The 24,290-nt window shown below is 39.5% G+C and overlaps 1 protein-coding gene across 4 annotated transcripts in view; it reads right to left on the bottom strand.

The window, feature by feature from the left end:
- Positions 1-24,290, bottom strand: part of RNF130 (ring finger protein 130) — a 162,170-nt gene that overhangs the window by 118,077 nt on the left and 19,803 nt on the right. For all 4 annotated transcript variants that reach the window (XM_066343550.1, XM_066343551.1, XM_066343552.1 and 1 more), the window contains exon 2: positions 3,225-3,419. In XM_066343550.1, coding sequence (XP_066199647.1) covers positions 3,225-3,419 — 195 coding nt within the window. The remainder of the gene's footprint in view (positions 1-3,224; positions 3,420-24,290) is intronic.

The raw sequence follows: 24,290 nt of genomic DNA, 5'->3' as shown, positions 1-24,290 counted from the left end.
TTTTAAATCAGGAAAATAAATCCTTAACTCTCAGACAAATATGCATTATTTTAAACTATCTAAGAGCCCATAACTTCCCCTTTATACTCCACATATCCGCTAACTCATTCTGCTAACTAGAGGTAACAAATAAAACCACAAATTGAGCAGTCTTTCCTGTCAGTGATGTAATGGACACAGCACTGGAGAAAATGTCCTTTGGTCATCAAATGAAGGGCACTGATTAGAACTTGAGAGAGCTCTTGAAACACAAGAAGCAAGAAAACAAAATACTTATACTCAACAATGTAGAATTTGACAGTTATAACATACAGCCTTAAAACGGAAAGAAAGCTTAACAGAACTACATGTCTTCATGAAATCACCTCAGTGCAGTACAAACTTATACTGTCCCAAGAATTCTGGCGACCACTGCAGAGAACAGAAAGGTAAGGCACACACTTTAAAGAAATTTCCCTATTGTTAGTCAACTATACAAATAATGACAACATAAAAGGAAAAGGGCAATACTGTCAAAGAGGTACCAAAAGGCCCTCTGAAGACTATTGTGGCCTTGGATGGTACACTCACTGAGGGTGTGGCCCAGGAATCTTTTTAAAAAACTCTTTACTAGTTCATATTAGTTCAAATTAGAATGTACAGCACAGGCCTGGCTGGTTAGCTCAGTCAGTTCGATTCTTGGTCAGGGCACACATGGGAAGCAACCAAGGAATGCACGGCTGAGTGAAACAGCAAACGAACACTTCTCTTTCTCCTCCACTCCCTCTCCCCTCCTCTATCTCCATAAAGAAAAAAAAAAAAAGCTCTGGCTGGATAGCTTGGTTGGTAGGAGCGTAGCCCAGAGCTAGGAAGTTCCTGGTTTGGTTCCCCAGTCAGGGAACACACAACACACAGGAGCAGCTAGATGTTCCTGTCTCTCTCTCAAAAACAACAACAACAAAAAACCGCTTAACACAAAGGTTTCTTTACTCAAGTGAAGGGTAGACAGATTGACATGGGAGCAAGGGAGGGCTACACAGGGATCTCTGGGTCCACTGCTCAAGGGTTATGGGAGTTGTAGCTCTGATGCAGGGGTCCTTAACCCTCATGTGACCAGCACTGTTCTATAGGAGAGAAGGGAAAGAGAAGCTGTGGCATATTAATGAGCCAGGAAAGCAAACACTTCTCAGCACATAAAGATTTTTCGGTTGTTATGCACCACAACAGAGATTTATGGCCTGCCACAGAATTAGATTTAGAGTCACAAGAGGCCTTCCCACTCAAGAGGCAACTTGGTGTATGTCACAGAGGAAGCTGGTGGAAAATCTGGGATTAAAACCCATGTTTCCTATTTTTACTTCCTTGTTTCTCAAAGCAAGATCTGGGGACTAGCATAGCATTCGCCACCTATAATCTTATGAAAAATACAGAACCTCATGCTGTACTGGAGACCCACTGAACCACAATTTGCATTTTAATCAGGTTCCCAAGTGATCTATATGCACATTAAAGTTTGAAAAGTACTTAGTATTATGTAGGCATGAAATTACTAAACTACAATGTAAGTGTGAGTTCTTTAACCCTTTGAGTAGTGAGTTTTTTGTTAACCCTTTCAGTGAGGACGTACATGAACATTCGTACTACTCAAAGAGTTAATGATATCAGATACTGCCAAAATTCCCTCCAAAGCATTGTACAAATTTACTTACTACATTATTTTAATTTTCTATGTATCTAATTATAACATAAAGCCATTTCCTATTGCTAAAATTGTTCTATAAAAATAAAGTCTATTAAAAAACAAAATGCCTGGTCTAAGCAGGTGGTGGTGCAGTGGACAGAGTGTCAAACTGGGACACTGAGGACCCAGGTTCGAAACCTCAAGGTTACTAGTTTAAGTGCAGGCTCATCCGGCATCAGCATGGGCTCACCAGCTAGAGCACAGGATTGCAGGCTTGAGTCAAGGGTCACTAAGTCATCTGGAGCCCCCTGCCCCATATAAGGCCCATGAGAAGCAATCATTGAACAACTCAAGTGCCGCAACTATGAGTTGATGCTTCTCATCTCTCTCCCTTCCTGTCTGTCCCTATCTGTCTGTCGCTCACTCTAAAAAACAAACAAGAACAACAACAAAAAAGCTAACAAAAAATGCCCTGGCTGGATGGCTCTGTTGGTTAGAGCATGTAAAAATGTAAAGGTTATAGGTTCAATCCCTGGTCATAGCACATACAAGAACAGATCAATATTTCCACCTGTCTCTCTCTCCATACCTCTCTCTCTCAAATCAATAAATAAATTAAAAATAAAAAAAGAAACCAAAGAAAGCTATTTTAGTGCCTAGCATATATAAATATTATAGTAAGTACTCAATAACTTTTAACTATTGTTATTAAAACATTTACATTAGAAATATCCTAAATGTTTCTGCAAGTAATTAGTAATATTGTTTCTACTGTAATTATGCTAATAACTAAATCAGTTTAAACATTGATTTTGACAAGATAAAAGCATCTTTGCAAATAGGTAAATCTTGAGAATTCATGACATACCTGGACGAATGATTCTAAACCTAACACATTATTTCTACAAGTTACCAAATGAAACGGGGAAATGTAAAATGACTTAAGGATTCAATCATAGCCAGTGTCTTAATAAGTACAAGTTTTATAGGCTCTTATGGTCATTATTTAAAAAAAAAAAAGTTTCGGCCCTGGCCGGTTGGCTCAGTGGTAGAGCGTCGGCCTGGCGTGCAGAAGTCCCGGGTTGATTCCTGGCCAGGGCACACAGGAGAAGTGCCCATCTGCTTCTCCACCCCTCCCCCTCTCCTTCCTCTCTGTCTCTCTCTTCCCCTCACGCAGCCGCAGCCGAGGCTCCATTGGAGCAAAGATGGCCCAGGGCGCTGGGGATGGCTCCTTGGCCTCTGCCCCAGGTGCTAAAGTGGCTCTGGTCCCGGCAGAGCATCGCCCCATGGTGGGCAGAGCATCGCCCCCTGGTGGGCGTGCCGGGTGGATCCTGGTGGGGTGCATGCGGAAGTCTGACTGTCTTTCCCCGTTTCTAGCTTCAGAAAAATACAAAAAAAAAAAAAAATTTCAACTAAGGGGAAAAGACAAACAGTAATACCAAAAATAAATATAATCACAGAATTATGTTGAAAATGATATGGTTTCAGCAGAGATGGAATGCCCACCTATAGAGCAATGATTTCTGGGAGGAAAATAAATCTATAACCTCCTTTGTTTGTTTACCTGGATGAGTCATGGTGACTGGCTCCTCTTTGGACTTATTATTGTAGATGACTACAGCAACTGCATTGTGGAAAGCAGCCCGTGATATTTTCTCTTTAAATGTGCAATTTCCCCTCTGCAGCAAGGCAATCCACTGTTTGATATTAGGAGGAACAAAGAACCGGGTTTGAGGATCACAGCCCAGATGATCAGCAACTAAAGAGAAAAGAAAAAAAAATACATTACTTTTTTCTCAAGTAAAGATAAATAAAGCCAATCAAGTCTTTCTCTAAAGCACACCAAGCAGCTCAATGCCAGCAGAGCTATGAATTACATCCACAAAGAACATGATAATGAATCTAAGTCCTCATCTGTACAGGGAGAGAGACGCTCCTGTAATTCAAATTAAAAAGTGAAAAATTCTGTTTACAGAGTGACAAAAATAAAGAAGACTGTAATACGAAGTGAAGAGAGGAGGAAGAAAAGACAAACACAGAAAACCACCTGAAACCTGCGAGACTGATCTACCCAACTTGGCTCATTCATTTGCACTTCTTTCTCCATAACTCACCTCCCACCACCTCCATGAGACTGATTTTGCTTGGGGTAAGTAAGGAAGCCAAACTAAATGTTTTGTTCTATTACCAACTGGTCTTCTTGAAATTCAAAAATGCTTGAACAAATTTCTTAGTGTCTAAGGAAATTAGAAAAGTTCACTTTTGGCCTGTATATAAAAGTTTAAATAGCTAAAATAACAATTAGAATAGATTATTTACATTTATTGTTAAAAATTCCTCTATAATTTCGTATTAGGGTACATATTAACTTACTACATCCACCCGTCTAGCAAGATACACCAAGATTATCCCCTGGGACTACAAATTACAAGGCTACTGTCCTAGATTTGGGGGAATAGCTTGTTTCAAATATCCTTAAGTATATTTGAGTTGGTCAGGACAAGCCCCTCAGCTTTCAATTCTGCAAGAATGATCATCACAGCTCTGACATCCTTTGTAAACCTTAAGCTGCTCTCCCTAGCTGCTCTTCCCATTCCTTATCCTTACATTTATAACAGGTTAAAATGAAAGAGGGGAAACAATCCAGAAGGGGGAAAGAAGTCACCAAAGGTAAGTTTGAAGACTACGGCTCCACAGTGCCAGAGGCAGCAGGCCCCATGCCTCCTGGAGTCAATCACTGCTGGCACTGTGTAGGCTCAGGAGGGAAGGGAACACAGCAAGCACAGAAGGGTAACACTGGAAGCAAATATATAAAAATATTAAATTAGCATTGATCAATTATAAAGTGTATAAAAAAGACAATACCACTGGGGAAATGTTTGCTTTCCACACACTCGTGAGAGTCCACTGTTTAGTAAAAGAAATGAAATGTTTACGTTACATAAACTAAAATATAGAGATGCCACCAACTACAAAGAAATGTTACATCTATCATTTCCACTTAAATAATGTCTTTCCCCAAATCCTCTTATTATCATGGAGGGATTGTGATGAAAGCATATTTGCTACCAGAGAACTCCTAATACACAGTAAGTGGGAGATAAATGATTTCATAATTTGCCATGATACTGTTTACAACTATGACTCGCCTTTCCCTCAAACAGTTTCTGCACTATGAAATTTTAGTCCTTTCTCAAATTAAAACTTTAGTAATCAACTATTGAAAGACACAGTCAGGAATTGTGAAACTGAAATTGTGAAACAGACTGTTTACTTTAAGTGGTATCTGTCTGTTTCACTGATTATTATGCTGTTTTAAAATATAAGCATTTAAGTGATATGTTAGGACAGCTTGTCTTGAGAAAACTTCCAATAGGAAGCACAAACTCATTTTAACCCTAAAGAAAATGCAGAATCAAGAATATGTAAAGAGACTAATTTTTCTGTGACTTTCCTGACCTCCCTGTATTGCCTACATATAATATTTACAGGGCGGTAAAGAGGAAACAACACAGGGACCAGCAAGACCTGGGGTGCAAATTCTCTAATTTTCAGTTTTTGCTTATTTATAAAAATTGAGATAAAATCCTTACCTCACAAGAGTTATGGTATGTGAAAAAGTCTATAATAATGCCTCTATTCTTGGGTGCTTTCAACACATTCCTTTCCTTTTGTTTTATGGGTACCATCCTATCTTGTCCTAGTGATCCAGTCTGGTGCCATGGGGACTCTATGCCAATGTTCATGAAATCTACCCAGACCTTGGCAGCACACCCCCTATGTTCCCTGCTCCCAACAGTTCTCTAGTCTCATCCTCTCTCCCTGTTGCTCTGACAGGATTACTGTTCCCTTAGACCAGTGGTAGTCAACCTGGTCCCTACCGCCCACTAGTGGGCATTCCAGCTTTCATGGTGGGCGGTAGCAGAGCAACCAAAGTATAAATAAAAAGATAGATTTTTTTTCCCCCCCGAAGCTGGAAACGGGGAGGCAGTCAGACAGACTCCTGCATGTGCCCGACCAGGATCCACCCGGCATGCCCACCAGGGGGCAGTGCTCTGCCCATTTGGGGTGTTGCTCTGTTGCAACCAGAGCCATTCTAGCGCCTGAGGCAGAGGCCATGGAGCCATCCTCAGCGCCCGGGCCAACTTTGCTCCAATGGAGCCTCGGCTGCGGGAGGGGAAGAGAGAAACAGAGAGGAAGGAGAGGGGGAGGGGTGGAGAAGCAGATGGGTGCTTCTCCTGTGTGCCTGGCCGGGAATTGAACCCGGGACTCCTGCAAGCCAGGCTGACGCTCTACCACTGAGCCAACCGGCAAGGGCAAAAGATAGATTTAACTATGGTAAGTTGTTTTACAAAGATTTATTCTGCCAAACTTAGTGAAAATCCGACATAAAGTACTTGGTAAGTAATTATTATTCTATGCTTTAACTTGCTGTAACTCTGCTTTATAAATTTTATAAAGTAAAGTTACTTCCCTACTTTATAAATCACCATTACTGTGGAACCGATGGGCGGTTAGAAAGTTTTACTACTAACAGAGATGCAAAAGTGGGCGGTAGGTATAAAAAGGTTGACTGACTACCCCTGCCTTAGAAGAACAGCCATTCAGTAAAAGTCACAATATCTAAGGCTGAAAGACACAGGAAAGGATGCAGCCACAGAGTAAATCTATCTCTTAAAGGAATCCCCATCCACTAAGAACAGATTCTATCAACTGCACGATCCCAACAAATTTCAACAGACTGTATGAACAAAAAGAATGTCCCTGTTCCCCCAAACCATCATTTGTAAAAGGTCTCTAAAACATGTATCAGTAAGAACAGAATATGCAATGATACAGAAGAATAAGATATTCAAGTTCCTGTTCAAAGAAGCAGTTTTCATTATCAGAAAAAGAACATAAAAGGTTTCATTATCACTTAATATTGCAGTATGCTTGTTTTATCTATTTATTTCTTTCTGTAATTAAAAAATAACTTGAACAATGAAAATATTAACAGCTAAAAAAAACCCCAAAACGTCAAGAGAAATGACTACTGTGATAAAGTCGTACTACTTCAAAATTTAATGCATTATTTGTACTTGAAGCAATTTATTAAAAGACAAAATACTTATATATTTATGACCCATAATATTTGTCAATAGCAATTTTGCTCAAATTAAAAACCATTTACCGTATTTTTCACTCCAGAAAACACACCTGACCATAAGATACACCTAGGGTTTTAAGGAGGAAAATAAGAAAAAAAATATTCTGAACCAAATGGTGTGTTAAAATATTTAATAAAATACCTTATTTTTCGCTCCATAAGATGCACTGGCATTTCCCCCTCCACTTTGGGGTGGGGGGAAGTGCGTCTTATGGAGTGAAAAATATGGTACTTCTTTTTTTACCTGCCAAGTTCAGAAGAGGAATCACCTCTCCTGACTTCTTTGCACTTAATCATGGTACCAGAAAAAACTTATTAGAAGTTATCATGAAAATGTGAAATTATAGATGATATAAAATACTGTACAATACCTTACAATATTGTTCATTATTAACTCAATAAAACTGAAAAATACTGTATTACAGGAAAACATTTCTTTCCTGTATGGCCTTTCCTATTGAGCCCCAAAATAGTATTAAGACTTTTATTTACTCCTTGACCAGAACCAAACAATTCTCAACAAGAACAATTATGGAATCCTCATCTCAATGAGCATTAACTTAGACATTCGAAATACACTAAGTACCACAGAGAAATACAACAGAACCACACATTTTGGCCTTGAATCCTCAAGAACCTCTAAATGTACTCAGGAGGCATGCCTGGCACAGAAATGACTATCAACAAGGCAGCAGAAAGTACTAACAAGAGTGCTTAAGACACTAAAAGGGAAAGAGCAATAGGTAATCAAGGAACCTACATGGAATGTCGGAAAACTGCTCAAGCAGAAAGTAGGGGTACAGAAGTGAACAGCACAAGAGCACAGAAGATTAATCCTTTCTCTTAAACTCCTGTGGGCCCTGGCCAGTTGGCTCAGTAGATACGGTGTTGGCCTGGTGTATGGACATCCCAGGTCCGATTCCTGGTCAGGGCAACAAGAGAAGCAACCATCTGCTTTTCTACCCCATCCTCTCTCCCTCTTCTCCTCCCTCAGCCAGTGGCTTGATTGGCTAGAGCAGTGGTCGTCAACCTGCTCCCTACTGCCCACTAGTGGGTGCTCCAGTTTTCATGGTGGGTGGTAGTGGAGCAACCAAAGTATAAATAAAAAGATAGATTTAACTATAGTAAGTTGTTTTATAAAGATTTATTCTGCCAAACTTAGCGAAAATCCGACACAAAGTACTTAGTAAGTAATTATTATTATATGCTTTAACTTGCTGTAACTCTGCTTTATAAATTTTATAGTGTAAAGTTACTTCCCTACTTCATAAATCACTATTACTGTGGAACCAGTGGGCGGTTAGAAAATTTTTCTACTAACAGAGATACAAAAGTGGGCGATAGTTATTAAAAGTTTGACTACCCCTGGGTTAGAGCGTCACCCCAGGTGCTGAGGACAGCTCAGTTGATTCTAGCAACAGCCCAAGATGGGGGTTCCAGGGTGGTTAACAGCTGGGGTGCATGCGGGAGTCTATCGACCCACCTCTCATTTAAAAAACAAAAAACTCTTGTGAAAATGGCCTTGTGAAAACTCTTGTGAAATGGTGACACAGGATAAAGTCTCAACCTGGAACACTGAGGTTGCCGGATGAAAGCCCTGGGCTAACCTGGTCAAGGCACATCTGGGAGTTGATGCTTCCTGCTCCCCCTTCTTCTCTCTCAAAATGAATCAATAAAATCTTTAAAAAAAAAACACAAAAAAAAAACTCTTGCAAAAATCAAGTGAGGTCTGACCAGTGGTGGCACTGACGTCCCAGGTTCAAGACCCCAAGGTCCCTAGCTTGAGCGCAGAAATCTTGGGATTGGCTTTTCAGGCAATCTGGCTTGAGTGTGGGATCATATCAATGATCCCATGGTTGCTGGCTTGAAGCCCAAGGTCGCTGGCTTGAGCAAGGTTTTACTGGCTTGGTTGGAGACCCCAGGTCAAGGCACATATGAGAAGCAATCAATGAACAACTCAAGTGCTGCAACTATGAGTTGATGCTTCTCTCTCCCTTTCTATCACTCTCTCTCACAAAAAATGAAAATAAAAAAAGGAAAATCAAGTGAGGAGATATATGGCCAAAGCTATGACACTATACAAATTTAAGATAATCAAGTTCTGAAAAGAAGACCCCAACTATAATGGGAAAAGAGAAAGACTATTCTGGTATAAAAAATATGTACATATTTTAAAGGTTCTGTGAGTGAATAAGTAAAAAAATAAAATATCTCTTTTCCAATCCAGCAACCTGAAACTCTCCACGTTGGCTCATTTGACTTAAGATCTCATCTTTTCAAAATGCAAACATCCATCTTAATAAGTTTTGGCCACCACGTTACTGTGTGGGTGAACCCTCAGTTCGCTGTGGTAAGAGTGACATGGGGCTGGGACATGTGACCGAAGGTCAGGACTTCTCCAGGCGCACAGTGCAGGTGCTCCAATGCATCTCTTGTTCTCAGAGCCCATGTGTCTCTTTTCTCTGCCTGAAATGCGAATCCCAAGATTCCTCTGTCAATCACCTCCTAAGTTTCATGATACTGCTAATATATCTACTCAGGACACCTTCCCAACCTCCCAAGGCTGAACTAGGTGCTGTTTTCATGTCTCCAAGCCACCCCAAGATCACAACCATCTTAGCATTCATTGTACTGTATTAGTAACTGGCTGTTTATTCTGAGTGAGGTCTCCTGGGTGTGAGATCTAGCATCTCCTGTAATATGTCTGAAACACAGTAGACACACAATATACCTGATGAAGGGAGAGAGAAAGAAGGATGACAGAGGAAGACTAAGCAAGAATGGATATAAAGAAAAACCTTGTGCCAAAGACCTGTTTCATGTGGCAGAAATGTTCTATCAGCTGTTTCCTACAAAAGAAGTAAAAATAAAAATAAGCCTAACTAGTTACCCTGCATTTAGATACAGTGGTCCCTCGTCTATCATGGGGGTGAGGTTCCAGAACTACCCCCCGCAATGGGTGAATATCCACGAAGTAGCAACCTTATATTTATTTTATTATTTATATATATTTTAAGGCATTATAAACCCTCCCCACGCTCTTCTAAACCTTTCCTACACTGTTAACCTTTCCCACACTCTTATAAACATTTCCTATGCTCTTAAACACTTTCCACACTCTTAAACATACGTAATTTTAACAGCATATATAAATACAATTCCATGTGGGTACTCACCAGTGAATATACTACAACTTGAACTATGAAGATGATGATGAATTAGCTGTGCAGTACTGACGACGATGAAGGTGACAACGATGAGATGAATGTACTGCACTGCCAAGAAGAGCATTACAGCTCTTCTGAAGGCGCCACTTCATCAGGCACTTCATCAGGTGGTGCAGTATCTAGACGTGCACTTTGTCTACTCATCTGCTGTATACTATGTATTTTATTTTGATTTAATGTTTTAATTAATAATTTTATACTTTTATCATATCTCCCCATGTATAAGAACCTTTCCTTGAAAAACTTGGGGTCAAAACTGGGTGCATATTATTATACAGTGGTTGTAGATTTTTTTTAACTTGCATTTCCCACTTTTTCATGTGGATGAGGAGTTGTACGAATTTTTTAATTTTTTTTATTTATTCTTTTTTTTTTTTTTTTTTTTTTTTTTAGAGAGGACAGAGAGAGGGAGAGAGAGAGACAGAGAGGGAGAGAGAGACAGAGAGAGACAGAAGGGGGGAGGAGCTGGAAGCATCAACTCCCATAGGTGCCTTGACCAGGCAAGCCCAGGGTTTTGAACCGGCGACCTCAGCATTTCCAGGTCGACGCTTTATCCACTGCGCCACCACAGGTCAGGCCAAGTTGTACGAATTTTATGATAAAACTTGAGTTCAATAACTTTATGTAGTACTTTCCCCCTCAAATTTTGAGCCTCAAAATTAAGATGTGTCTTATACATGGGAGTATCATACATAGGACAATATGGTATATTGTTTTCAATATTTTAGGTCAGTAAATGATTATTTTACCGCAAAAACAATTATAATATATAAAAATCCTTATATACCACAAAATCCCACAATATAGCAAAAAATCCGCGATACAAAATTAGACATAAACAATTTTAAAATCCACGATACAGTGAGACCATGAAAAGTGAACTGCAATATGGCGATGGGCGACTATATTTTCATTGTCAGGTATGTTCTGGTTGTTTTCCTATTTTTTAAAAATTGATTTTAGAGAAAGAGGAAGGGGGGAGAGAAGGGAGAGGAGGAGGAGGAAGAAGAGAAAGAGGAGGGTGAAAGGGGGAGGGGGAGAGAAAGAAACATTGACATGTTGTTCCACTTATTTCTGCATTCATTGTTTGATTCTTGTATGTGCCCTGTCTGGGAATTGAACCTGCAACCTTGGTGCATCAGGATGACTCCACTGCTTTCCTACTTCTACACTAGATTATACATCTCTTTAATCTTTAGGTTTCCTGCTTCTACCTTGTCTTTCCTTATTTCCTGTTAAACTCTTACAATTCAAAGAAAAAAATACAATTCTTTCTTTTTGTTCCCAATTTCTTAACGGACTTAAATGTCCACCTTTCATTCCTTCATCCACTCCCATAAATATAATTTATTCTCTTAGTATTTCTATACTTTAACTTAATTATTTTGTTTTATTCATTATTTAGTCTTGTTGAAAATGTTTTATTCTTCCTTTTCTCTTTATTTTGTTAAGTTTACATGTACATTTCAATTTTTCTCTTAACCTTGTATCTATTTGATTTCTGTAATTGTTTTATCCTGTCCTCCCCCTACTCCCTGTGCCCAGCTCCAACCTGTTTCATTTTTCTTTTCTGGTAGGCCAGCAAAAATGATCTAGGCCTGTGTGATTTATCAGGAACCTTATATTTATATTAATGACCACTCTGTCTTTCTCTCAATTAAACCTGCTGGTCTCTTCCATTTTAAAAATGAAGAAAAGGAGTTGCAGGAGCATGAGGAGGGAGGGAGGAAGGACCAGCTATTCAATCTTCCCAAGGTATGACCGTCCATCCCCAGACTATGGGGGGCAGGGGGAGGTGTTTCTACTTTGAGGCATGCGCAGTAAAAGCCAAGAAGGCACCATAGAGGTCTGTCAGTCTAGCCTGGCAGCAAGATCTAATTGGTTAGGGGGAGAATTCAACAGAAGCCCAGGAAATATTAAGAAGCTGATTCAATAATGTGAAGAATGCCTCGTTCTCCCCCAGCCCGAGATATAACCCAGGTCTAACAAAGAAGCTCTCTTCCTCTCTTGCTTGGAAACACGCTCCCCTGTTCCTTCGTGCATTCTCCAAGCAGCCTAGGAGATGCACAGGTCAGCCAGCTGCGAGAAGCCTGTGGACTCCAAGCATAGCGCCAAGATCGCAACTGAACCACACACTACGCTAGCCTGACGAAGACTAATTGGACTGAATAATGATAGGATATTTGGATGCTAATCTTTAGTTGGGTCTGATGAAGACTAGGCTGGACTTTTTCCACAGTGGGACCAGCGGAGTTAAGACACTGGGAACATGTGGGCAGCCTTCCATTTCAACTCCAAATAAATCTTACCAGAAAGTCACATCCCCCCTTACATGGGTCTTAGGCATGCTTTTCTTAGGACTCTGTGGAAGAACATGTTCACGGGCATCAGATCAATTCCCTTCCATTCAAAGCAGAAAGGGGTCTTGACCCTGATGAGCTAATTAGGCATTCTTGACTCCCCACTGGTTTACATGGAAGCACAGGAGGGTATCTATGTAGCCAGGTGCTTGGAAAGTCACTAATTTGTTTCCAGGCTGCTTTGCCCCACTTTTCTAGCAGGTCCATGCCATCACTTTGAGATCTGAAGTGAACTGTGCTATTTGAAACCACTGCCTCCAAAACAAAAACAAAAGGAGAAACAAAAACAAAATCCTTATTTAATTTTGGCATCTACAGATCACCTCTACATAGCCATATGCATTAAGTGACACCTACTTGAGCTCCAGCTCTGGGGGAAGAAAAGTAGACAGCCACACAGAAGTGCAGAGCTTAAATTACATTTGAAAGAGAAGATTTTTTTGTTTCCTGTGGGAAGTGAATAAGCTAGCATGTGACTCCAGTTGTTACTGGCAGCCATTTTATGACAAAGATTTAACTATAGTAAGTTGTTTTATCAAGATTTATTCTGCCAAACTTAGTGAAAATCCAACATAAAGTACTTGGTAAGTTATTATTATATGCTTTAACTTGCTGTAACTCTGCTTTATAAATTTTATAGTGTAAATTACTTCCCTACTTTATAAATCACCATTACTGTGTAACCGGTGGGCAGTTAGAAAATTTTACTACTAACAGAGATACAAAAGTGGGCGATAGGTATAAAAAGGTTGACTACCCCTGACCTAGAGCAAGGTTCACAAAAGGGCTCTGTGGGTAGAACCTAGGAGGTCAGTGAAATTTTGAGGAGGGGAAACATTCTTTATTTTCACACAATTAAACTTATTGAAATCTAGCATTTTCTTCATCTGTGAATATAGACAGCAAAGCATCCATAACTCTTTAAGCAATAGCAATTACATTACTACAGATATTGCAAACCACTGGTAATTGAAGTTATTAGATCCACAGCCAAGGCTTGTTAATTGTGTTAATAAAGAAGCATATACATTACTAAGTCAGAAATATTTTAAATACATTGATACTGTGTTTCAGTAAACTTGGTTTCCTTTCATCCTACTTACTTTTTGTACTTATCACTATTCTGAGAAGCATCCCATGGGTTTCTTATTCACTAGGCTGCAAAAGAAATCTTAATTGCTATTTTTAGTCTATTTGTATTATTTGTGTGATACATTTGGCTCCATTTCTACTACTTTACTTTGTTCTCATTTACCCTGTTATTTCTAAGCTTCTTTACACATTTCCCCCCCTCCTTCTCTGCTTCTGAAAGTATTGATCAAATTTTTATCCTCCCCCTTTTCTTTCATCTATGTATTCAAGTTCTAATTTTTAGTGCTTATGCTTAAAATATTAACCTGTATACCTGATAAAAAGTTTACATTTAACCAACATTTCTATTCTCTTCCTGGCTCTTAAAATATGTATTAGTTTCATAGGGCTGCCATAACAAAATTCTACAAACCTGAGAACTTAAACAACAGAAATGTACTCCCTCACAGTCCTGAAGGCCAAAAGTCTGAGAGCAAGGTGTGGGTAGGGCCATATTCCCTTTGAAGGCCCCTGTGGCAAATCCTTCCTTGCCTCTTACAGCTTCTGGTAGCTCCAGGCTTGTGGCTGTATCACTCTAACCCCTGCCTCTGTCTTCACATGGCCTTCTCTTCTGTCTTCACTTCTGTCTTGTATAAAGACACTTATCACAGGATTCAGGGTTCACCTGGGTAATCTAAGATGATCTCATCTCAAAATCTTACTTTAATTACCTCTGCAAAGACCCTTTGCCCAAGTAAGGTTTTCACATTCACAAATTCTGAGAATTAGGACTAGGACATGGACATGTCCTCTGGGAGGCCACCACAACCCCAATTACCACCTTTCTTCTCATTTCCAGTATTCAGTTCCACCTTGCTTTAATTATCTCTTCCCTAACATTTAATGTTTCATACGGTCAATGATTGTTAAACTTTACCTACAGATGCTTGTCAGTCCTTATACTAGTCAGGATTCTTCAGGGTTCTCCAGAGAAACAGACCAATAAAGTGTGTGTGTAAAAGATATTATAATGAATTGGCTCTTATGACTATAGAGGTCCCAAGATCTGCAGGGTAATTCAGCAAGATGGAGAGTTGATGGTCCAGTTCTAATCCAAAGGCTGGCAGGCTAGAAATCCAAGAAAAGCCAATGTTTCAGTTTGAGTCCAAAGGCAGGAAAAAAAGCCAGTGTCCTACTTTGAAGGCAGTCCGGCAAGAGGAATTAATTCTCTTACTGATAGGAGAATCAAGATCTTTTGTTTACAGTATTCGGCCTTTGACTAATTAGGTAAGGCCTACCCACATTGGGCAGGGTAACCTGCTTAAAATGCTGTATTCAGTCTAACAATTTTTTTATTTTTCACTAAGATTTTATTTATTCATTTTAGAGAGGAGAGAGAGGGAGAAAAGAGAGAGAGAAAGAAGGGGGAGGAGCAGGAAGCATCAACTCCCATATGTGCCTTGACCAGGCAAGCCCAGGGTTTTGAACCGGTGACCTCAGCATTCCAGGTCGACGTTTTATCCACTGCGCCACCACAGGTCAGGCCAGTCTAACAATTTTAATGTTACTTTCATCCAAAAGAAGATCACAGAAATACCAAAAATAATGTTTAACCAACTATCTCTATTTTGAGGCCCATTCAAGGTGATACATAAAATTAACCATCATAGTTATTTATCACATCTCATTTTTCCTTCTGCATTTCATTTTCTTTTTCCTTATTCTACATCTTTTCAGTTCTTCCAAAGAGGATCTGTTAAGGGTAAATTCACCTTTTATGGTAAACTTGGTTTGTTTGTTTTTTTACATCTGAAATTATCTTTTATTCGTCCTCATTCTTGAATGATAGCTTAATCAGGTAAAAAATTCTGGATTACTTTTCTTTTAGCACTTTAAAGATATTATTCCATTGTCTTCTGCTTATGTTGAAAAGAGGCTGGACAAACATTTTAATTGCGTGGGCTCTCAAATATTATTATATCTACTTTAAAATTCTAAATCTACAGAGTAATGAAAGCGATACCGATAAATCTCCCCCAAAACTCAACAAGATCTTCAACCAGAAACAGAAAAACCTATACTTGGAGCCTCCAGATGCTTCGCAATACACCCAAAGGTATGGTCGAGTGAAAAATTGGCTAAATATATAACCAAACCCCGAAGGAAATAGGGAGTAAGAAATGCTCCGCCTTCCTCACTAACCTAAACAGAGCGGCTTTCTCTGGTAACTGAGAATATAGAAACTGAGGTGGGCAAAGGGGGTGAATAGATCCAGGCCGCGGCACAAACGGCCGAACCAGGCTGTGGCACGGAGATCCAAGCCGAGGAAAAACTGATCCTGTGGCAACCCGGGCAATACAAGCTAACACTCGCACCAAACCCAAACAAAGAAAGACAAGCGGGGCGGCCATTTTACCCGGTCTCCTGGTCGGCGTGCGCGCAGTTAGTGGGCGAGAGATTTCTTCCTAGGCCCCGGGAGTGGGTGCCCGTGTTGCCCCACGGAGAGGCAGGGTCAGAGGCCTTTCTGTGGGCCGAGGGCAGAGTCTCTGGGCAGCCCCAGCGCCCTGGGAAAGCCACGCACGGGAGGGAGTGAGAACTAATTCCAACGGTGGAGATTTTCCGTGCCGGAGGGGGTTTCATTCAGAGGGAAACGCGGCCGGCCTCATATCCTGGTCTGTGCGCGCAGATAGTGAATGAGAGATTCCTCCGAGTGCCTCGGCAGTGCGCGCCCGTGTTATCGCACAGAGGGCCAGAGTCAGGGGCCTTTGTGTGGGCCAAAGCAGAATCTCGGGCCACCCCAGCGCCTTGCAAAAGCCGCGCACGGGGACGGAGCGAGACTCAATTCCAACGCTGCAACTTTTCCCTGCGGTTGGGGGTTTCACTCAGAGCGTGAGACTGCTGGCCGGATATCCTGGTCTGCGCGCGCAGACAGTGAGTGAGAGTTTCCTCCAAGCACCCCGGAAGTGGGCGCCCGCCTGTGTTACCGGACAGAGTGGCAGAGCCAGAGGTCTTTGAGTGGGTGGAAAGCCCGCCTGATTATGCTAGCAGCTCTGACTGACTGAGCCTTACCCAGAGCCCTGTGCTGAGTGGAAATAGAGTGGGGAGTTGCCAGCTCTTTGAGCCTCTTACTATCCAGGCAGAGGCAGCAGCAACCCCATAGCTGGATTATCAGGCTACTAATTGAGGAAGGAAAGACTAGGAGAAAGGCTCCAGGAACACGGACTCTCTCACTGTCGGAGCCTATAAATGCTAATGAGCCTCGACTGCCAACGAGACTAAAGCACAATACATGACATTGCCATAGAGACTTATAAACTGCAAACCTCTACCTGAGCGTGCCAAAGGGGCAGAACCCGGGGTACAGAGTCACCGACCAGGAAGAGGGAGAGAAAAGAAAAAGCAAGAAGATAACCTCTCAAAATCAAGAATAATACGCAGACTTTATAACCTATCCCATTTTATTATATTTGTTCGTTTGTTTCTCTCATCTTCATTCTTGATACTTTTTTTCCTCCTCCAATTTGGCCGATTAACTCTCTGCCGGTCTTACTCTCTCCTCTCCTTGAACTACACTACCCATAAGTGTTACATCTCCCATTATCTTTTCTCTTCTCTTCCTTTCTCTCTATGAGGGTTGCACTCCAAAACCCTCAACTCTCTCTCTCTCTCTCTCTCTCTCCTCTCTTTTTTCTTCTTTTAGTGGTTCCCTCTTTTTTTTTTTCTCTCTCTCTCTTTCTTTTCTCCCTCTATATTAGTTTCTTCCTTTCTCCTTTACATCTCCTCTCATTCAAACCTCAATAACAAACAAATTATCTTATCTGGGACTCAAACTTATGTTTGTGGCATTTTGGGGGGTTTTTACTTCACCTTTTTAACTCACTAGCAGTGCTCCCATCCCTGGCTCTCCATATTATCTAGTTCTTGTTCCACTAAATACAATAGTAATTTTTTAATTTGTCCCCCCATTTTTCCGTTTTCCTCTTATTCCTCTCATCATAACTCTTGGACAACCAACACCTAAAAGCAAATCATTTTATTCTTGACCCAAATTTTTTCCTTATTTGCTTTTTGTGGGTCCATACGCTCTTTTTTTTTCTTTTCTTTTCTTTGCCCCTTTATTACTTTTCCCCAATTCAGGCCCTCCATCACAGGCATTGTTTGTTATAATTCACAGTTCACCACAAGATTTTGTCAAGAAAGAGGGGAGAGGAGAGGAGAGGAAAAAAGGAGGGGGGGAATAATTTCTTTTTTTAAAAATTTTTATTTTATTTTATTTTTCTTTATTTCATTATTAATTTTTTTTTTAAAAAAAACAACTCTTTTCGATTTTTTATTTTTTATTATTTTTTTTATTTTTTTTAACTTTTTATTCTTTATTAAATCTCATTAATACTATCAACAAAACCACCCTCAGATGCCATTAAGGAAGAGAAAATCGAATATCATGGATACAAAAGAAAGAGAGGTAACACAGCTAGATGAGGAAAAATCTATGGAGAAAAAATTTAATATATTGGAAACCTTGGAGCTAAATGACAGAGAATTCAAGATAGAAATCCTAAAAATCCTCCGAGATATACAAGAAAACACAGAAAGGCAATTTAGGGAGCTCAGAAAACAACTCAATGAACACAAAGAATATATGTCCAAGGAAATTGAAACTATAAAAACAAATCAAACAGAGATGAAAAACTCAATTCACGAGCTGAAAAACGAAGTAACAAGCTTAGCTAATAGAACAGGTCAGATAGAAGAGAGGATTAGTGAAATAGAAGAAAAGCAACTTGAGGCACAACAGAGAGAAGAAGAAAGAGACTCAAAAATTAAAAAAAATGAGATAGCCCTACACGAATTATCTGACTCCATCAAAAAGAATAACATAAGAATAATAGGTATATCAGAGGGAGAAGAGAGAGAAAATGGAATGGAGAACATACTCAAAACAAATAATAGATGATAACTTCCCAAGCCTGTGGAAAGAACTAAAGCCTCAAGTTCAAGAAGCAAACAGAACTCCGAGTTTTCTTAACCCCAACAAACCTACTCCAAGGCATATCATAATGAAATTGGCACAAACCAACAGCAAAGAAAAAATTCTCAAGGCAGCCAGGGAAAACAAGAATACAACATATAAAGGAAGGCCCATTAGATTATCATCAGATTTCTCAGCAGAAACTCTACAAGCTAGAAGAGAGTGGACCCCAATATTTAAAGTCCTGAAAGAGAGGAACTTTCAGCCACGAATACTATACCCATCAAAGCTATCCTTCAAATATGAAGGAGAAATAAAAACATTCACAGATACAGAAAAGATGAGGGAATTTATCATCAGAAAACCCCCACTCCAGGAATTACTAAAGGGGGTTCTCCAATCAGATACAAAGAACAAAAAAAACAGAGCCACAAGTAAAAGCTCCAAGAAGAACACAATAACACCAAATTTAAACTGTGACAACAACAAAAAGAAAGAGGGGGAGAAGATGGAGATTAACAGTAGCAAAGGACGATGGAGTGCAAAAGTACTCACAAAATAGTTCGCTACAATGAACAGGGTAGGGACCCTTTTCATTACTCAAAGGTAACCACCATTGAAAAAACCACCACAGAAGCACATGAGATAAAAAAGATAGCAACAGAGGAAAGATGTATGGAATACAACCAAATAAAAACAAAAGATAGAAAAACGAAAGAGAAGGATCAAACAAGACACAAAACTAACAGAAAGCAAGATATAAAATGGCAATAGGGAACTCACAAGTATCAATAATTACACTAAATGTAAACGGATTAAACTCACCAATAAAAAGGCACAGAGTAGCAGAATGGATTAAAAAAGAAAATCCAACTGTATGCTGCCTACAGGAAACTCATCTAAGTAACAAGGATAAAAACAAATTCAAAGTGAAAGGCTGGAAAACAATACTCCAAGCAAATAACATCCAAAAAAAAGCAGGTGTAGCAATACTCATATCGGATAATGCTGACTACAAGACAGGAAAAGTACTCAGAGACAAAAATGGCCATTTCATAATGGCTAAGGGGACACTGAATCAAGAAGACATAACAATTCTTAATATATATGCACCAAACCAAGGAGCACCAAAATATATAAGACAGCTACTTATTGATCTTAAAACAAAAACTGACAAAAATACAATCATACTTGGAGACCTCAATACACCGCTGACGGCTCTAGATCGGTCATCCAAACAGAGAATCAACAAAGACATAGTGGCCTTAAACAAAACACTAGAGCACCTGGATATGATAGACATCTACAGGACATTTCATCCCAAAGTGACTGAGTATACATTTTTCTCCAGTGTACATGGATCATTCTCAAGAATTGACCATATGTTGGGCCACAAAAACAACATCAGCAAATTCAGAAAAATTGAAGTTGTACCAAGCATATTTTCTGATCATAAAGCCTTGAAACTAGAATTCAACTGCAAAAAAGAGGGAAAAAATCCCACAAAAATGTGGAAACTAAACAACATACTTTTAAAAAATGAATGGGTCAAAGAAGAAATAAGTGCAGAGATCAAAAGATATATACAGACTAATGAAAATGACAATACGATATATCAGAATCTATGGGATGCAGCAAAAGCAGTGATAAGAGGGAAGTTCATATCACTTCAGGCATATATGAACAAACAAGAGAGAGCCCAAGTGAACCTCTTAACTTCCCACCTTAAGGAACTAGAAAAAGAAGAACAAAGACAACCCAAAACCAGCGGAAGAAAGGAGATAATAAAAATCAGAGCAGAAATAAATGAAATAGAGAACAGAAAAACTATAGAAAAAATTAATAGAACAAGGAGCTGGTTCTTTGAAAAGATCAACAAAATTGACAAACCCTTGGCAAGACTTACCAAGGAAAAAAGAGAAAGAACTGATATAAACAAAATCCAAAATGAAAGAGGAGAAATCACCACGAACACCGTAGATATACAAAGAATTATTGTAGAATACTATGAAAAACTTTATGCCACTAAATTCAATAACCTAGAAGAAATGGATAAATTCCTAGAACAATACAACCTTCCTAGACTGAGTCAAGAAGAAGCAGAAAGCCTAAACAGACCTATCAGTAGAGAAGAAATAGAAAAAACCATTAAAAACCTCCCCAAAAATAAAATTCCAGGCCCTGATGGCTATACCAGCGAATTTTATCAAACATTCAAAGAAGACTTGGTTCCTATTCTACTCAAAGTCTTCCAAAAAATTGAAGAAGAAGCAATACTTCCAAACACATTTTATGAGGCCAACATAACCCTCATACTAAACCAGGCAAGGATGGCACATAAAAAGAAAACTACAGACCAATATCTCTAATGAATACAGATGCTAAAATACTAAACAAAATACTAGCAAATCGAATACAACAACATATTAAAAAAATAATACATCATGATCAAGTGGGATTCATCCCAGAATCTCAAGGATGGTTCAACATACGTAAAACGGTTAACGTAATACACCATATCAACAAAACAAAGAACAAAAACCACATGATCTTATCAATAGACGCAGAAAAGGCTTTCGATAAAATACAACACAATTTTATGTTTAAGACTCTCAACAAAATGAGAATAGAAGGAAAATATCTCAACATGATAAAGGCCATATATGATAAACCATCAGCTAACATCATATTAAATGGCACTAAACTGAAGGCTTTCCCCCTTAAATCAGGAACAAGACAGGGTTGTCCACTCTCTCCACTCTTATTTAATGTGGTACTAGAGGTTCTAGCCAGAGCAATCAGACAAGACAAAGAAATAAAAGGCATCCATATCGGAAAAGAAGAAGTAAAGGTATCACTTTTTGCAGATGATATGATACTATACATCGAAAACCCCAAAGAATCCACAAAAAGACTACTAGAAACAATAAGCCAATACAGTAAGGTCGCAGGATACAAAATTAACATACAGAAGTCAACAGCCTTTCTATATGCCAACAATGAAACAACTGAGAAGGAACTCAAAAGAATAATCCCCTTCACGATTGCAACAAAAAAAATAAAATACTTAGGAATAAACATAACAAAGAATGTAAGGGACTTATATAATGAAAACTATAAACCATTGTTAAGGGAAATCGAAAAAGATATAATGAGATGGAAGAATATACCTTGTTCTTGGCTAGGAAGAATAAATATAATCAAGATGGCTATATTACCCAAAGCAATATACAAATTTAATGCAATTCCCATCAAACTTCCAATGATGTTTTTTAAAGAAATAGAGCAAAAAATCATCAGATTTACATGGAACTATAAAAAACCCCGAATAGCCAAAACAATCCTCAAGAAAAAGAATGAAGCTGGGGGCATTACAATACCTGACTTCAAACTATATTATAGGGCCACGACAATCAAAACAGCATGGTATTGGCAGAAAAATAGACACTCAGACCAATGGAACAGAATAGAAAGTCCAGAAATAAAACCACATATATATAGTCAAATAATTTTTGATAAAGGGGCCAACAACACACAATGGAGAAAAGAAAGCCTCTTCAATAAATGGTGCTGGGAAAACTGAAAAGCCACATGCAAAAGAATGAAACTGGACTACAGTCTCTCCCCCTGTACAAAAATTAACTCAAAATGGATCAAAGATCTAAACATAAGACCTGAAACAATTAAGTACATAGAAGAAGACATAGGTACTCAACTCATGGACCTGGGTTTTAAAGAGCATTTTATGAATTTGACTCCACAGGCAAGAGAAGTGAAGGCAAAAATTAATGAATGGGACTACATCAGACTAAGAAGTTTTGCTCAGCAAGAGAAACTGATAACAAAATAAACAGACAGCCAACTAAATGGGAAATGATATTTTCAAACAACAGCTCAGATAAGGGCCTAATATCCAAAATATACAAAGAACTCATAAAACTCAACAACAAACAAACAATCCAATAAAAAAATGGGAAGAGGATATGAATAGACACTTCTCCCAGGAAGAAATACAAATGGCCAACAGATATATGAAAAGATGCTCATCTTCTTTAGCTATTAGAGAAATGCAAATCAAAACGGCAATGAGATACCACCTCACACCTGTTCGATTAGCTATTATTAACAAGACAGGTAATAGCAAATGCTGGAGAGGCTGTGGAGAAAAAGGAACCCTCATACACTGTTGGTGGGAATGTAAAGTAGTACAACCATTACGGAAGAAAGTATGGTGGTTCCTCAAAAAACTGAAAATAGAACTACCTTATGACCCAGCAATCCCTCTAACTGGGTATATATCCCAAAAACTCAGAAACATTGATACGTAAAGACACATGCAGCCCCATGTTTATTGCAGCATTGTTCACAGTGGCCAGGACATGGAAACAACCAAAAAGCCCATCAATAGATGACTGGATAAAGAAGATGTGGCACATATACACTATGGAATACTACTCAGCCATAAGAAATGATGACATCGGAACATTTACAGCAAAATGGTGGGATCTTGATAACATGATACGAAGCGAAATAAGTAAATCAGAAAAAACCAGGAACTGTATTATTCCATACGTAGGTGGGACATAATAATGAAACTAAGAGACATTGATAAGAGTGTGGTGGTTACGGGGGGGGGAGGGGGGAATGGGAGAGGGAAAGGGGTGGGGAGGGGCACAAAGAAAACAAGATAGAAGGTGACAGAGGACAATCTGACTTTGGGTGGTGGGTATGCAACATAATTGAACGACAAGATAACCTGGACTTGTTATCTTTGAATATATGTATCCTGATTTATTGATGTCACCCCATTAAAAAAATAAAATTAAAAAAAAAATTCTAAATCTAGTATTTTTAAAAAGTAAAATAAATGTGTTTTAAAATTTTTCTAATTGGTATTTTTACTTCTTTATATTCATTTTTTACAATAAATTACCTCCCTTTCATACAGAATTTTTAAGAAGGCAATAATGAAATATCTTCGGTACACCTAGAGTGCAGAATCTATCAATCAACATTGGAAGAAGGGCCATACATAGCTGAACTGTCAGCAAGTTTAACTGTCAATAGCTCTCCATTATCATTTGTCTTCTATATTTAGTTACTGTATATCTCAAATGGATTTTGATTATTTTTCACATCCTTAGATCTTAAACATATCTGCTGAATGTTCTCCATTACATAATAAAAAGCATCTGGAGTAATTTAAAATGATGGCTGATACAAATCACTTTATCTCATCATATTTAAAAATAATTTCTAGCCCTGGCCGGTTGGCTCAGCGGTAGAGTGTCGGCCTGGCATGCAGGAGTCCTGGGTTCAAATTCCTGGCCAGGGCACACAGGAGAAGCGCCCATCTGCTTCCTCTACCTCTACCCCTCTCCTTCCTCTCTGTCTCTCTCTTCCCCTCCCGCAGCCGAGGCTCCATTGGAGCAAAGATGGCCCAGGTGCTGAGGATGGCTCTGTGGCCTCTGCCTCAAGCGCTAGAATGGCTCTGAATGCAACAGAGCGACGCCCCAGAGGGGCAGAGCATCGCCCCCTGGTAGGCATGGCCAGGTGGATCCTGGTCGGGTGCATGCGGGAGTCTGTCTGACTGCCTCCGTTTCCAGCTTCGGAAAAATGAAAAAAAATAATAATAATTTCTATTGCCTGACCAGGAGGTGGTGCAGTGGATAGAACGTTGGACTGGGATGTGGAGGATCCAGTTTCAAGACCCCAAGGTCGCCAGCTTGAGCGCGGGCTCATCTAGTTTGAGCAAGGCTCGCCAGCTTGAGCCCAAGGTCGCTGGCTCGAGCAAGGGGTCACTCGGTCTGCTGTCCCCCCCCTGCACCCCCCCCCCCGTCAAGGCACATAT

The sequence above is a fragment of the Saccopteryx leptura genome, chromosome 6, assembly GCF_036850995.1.
Source record: "Saccopteryx leptura isolate mSacLep1 chromosome 6, mSacLep1_pri_phased_curated, whole genome shotgun sequence".
NCBI classification, from domain to species: Eukaryota; Metazoa; Chordata; class Mammalia; order Chiroptera; family Emballonuridae; genus Saccopteryx; species Saccopteryx leptura.
The sequence above is the reverse complement of the archived record's forward strand: the minus strand, read 5'-3'. Positions and strand labels throughout refer to the sequence as shown.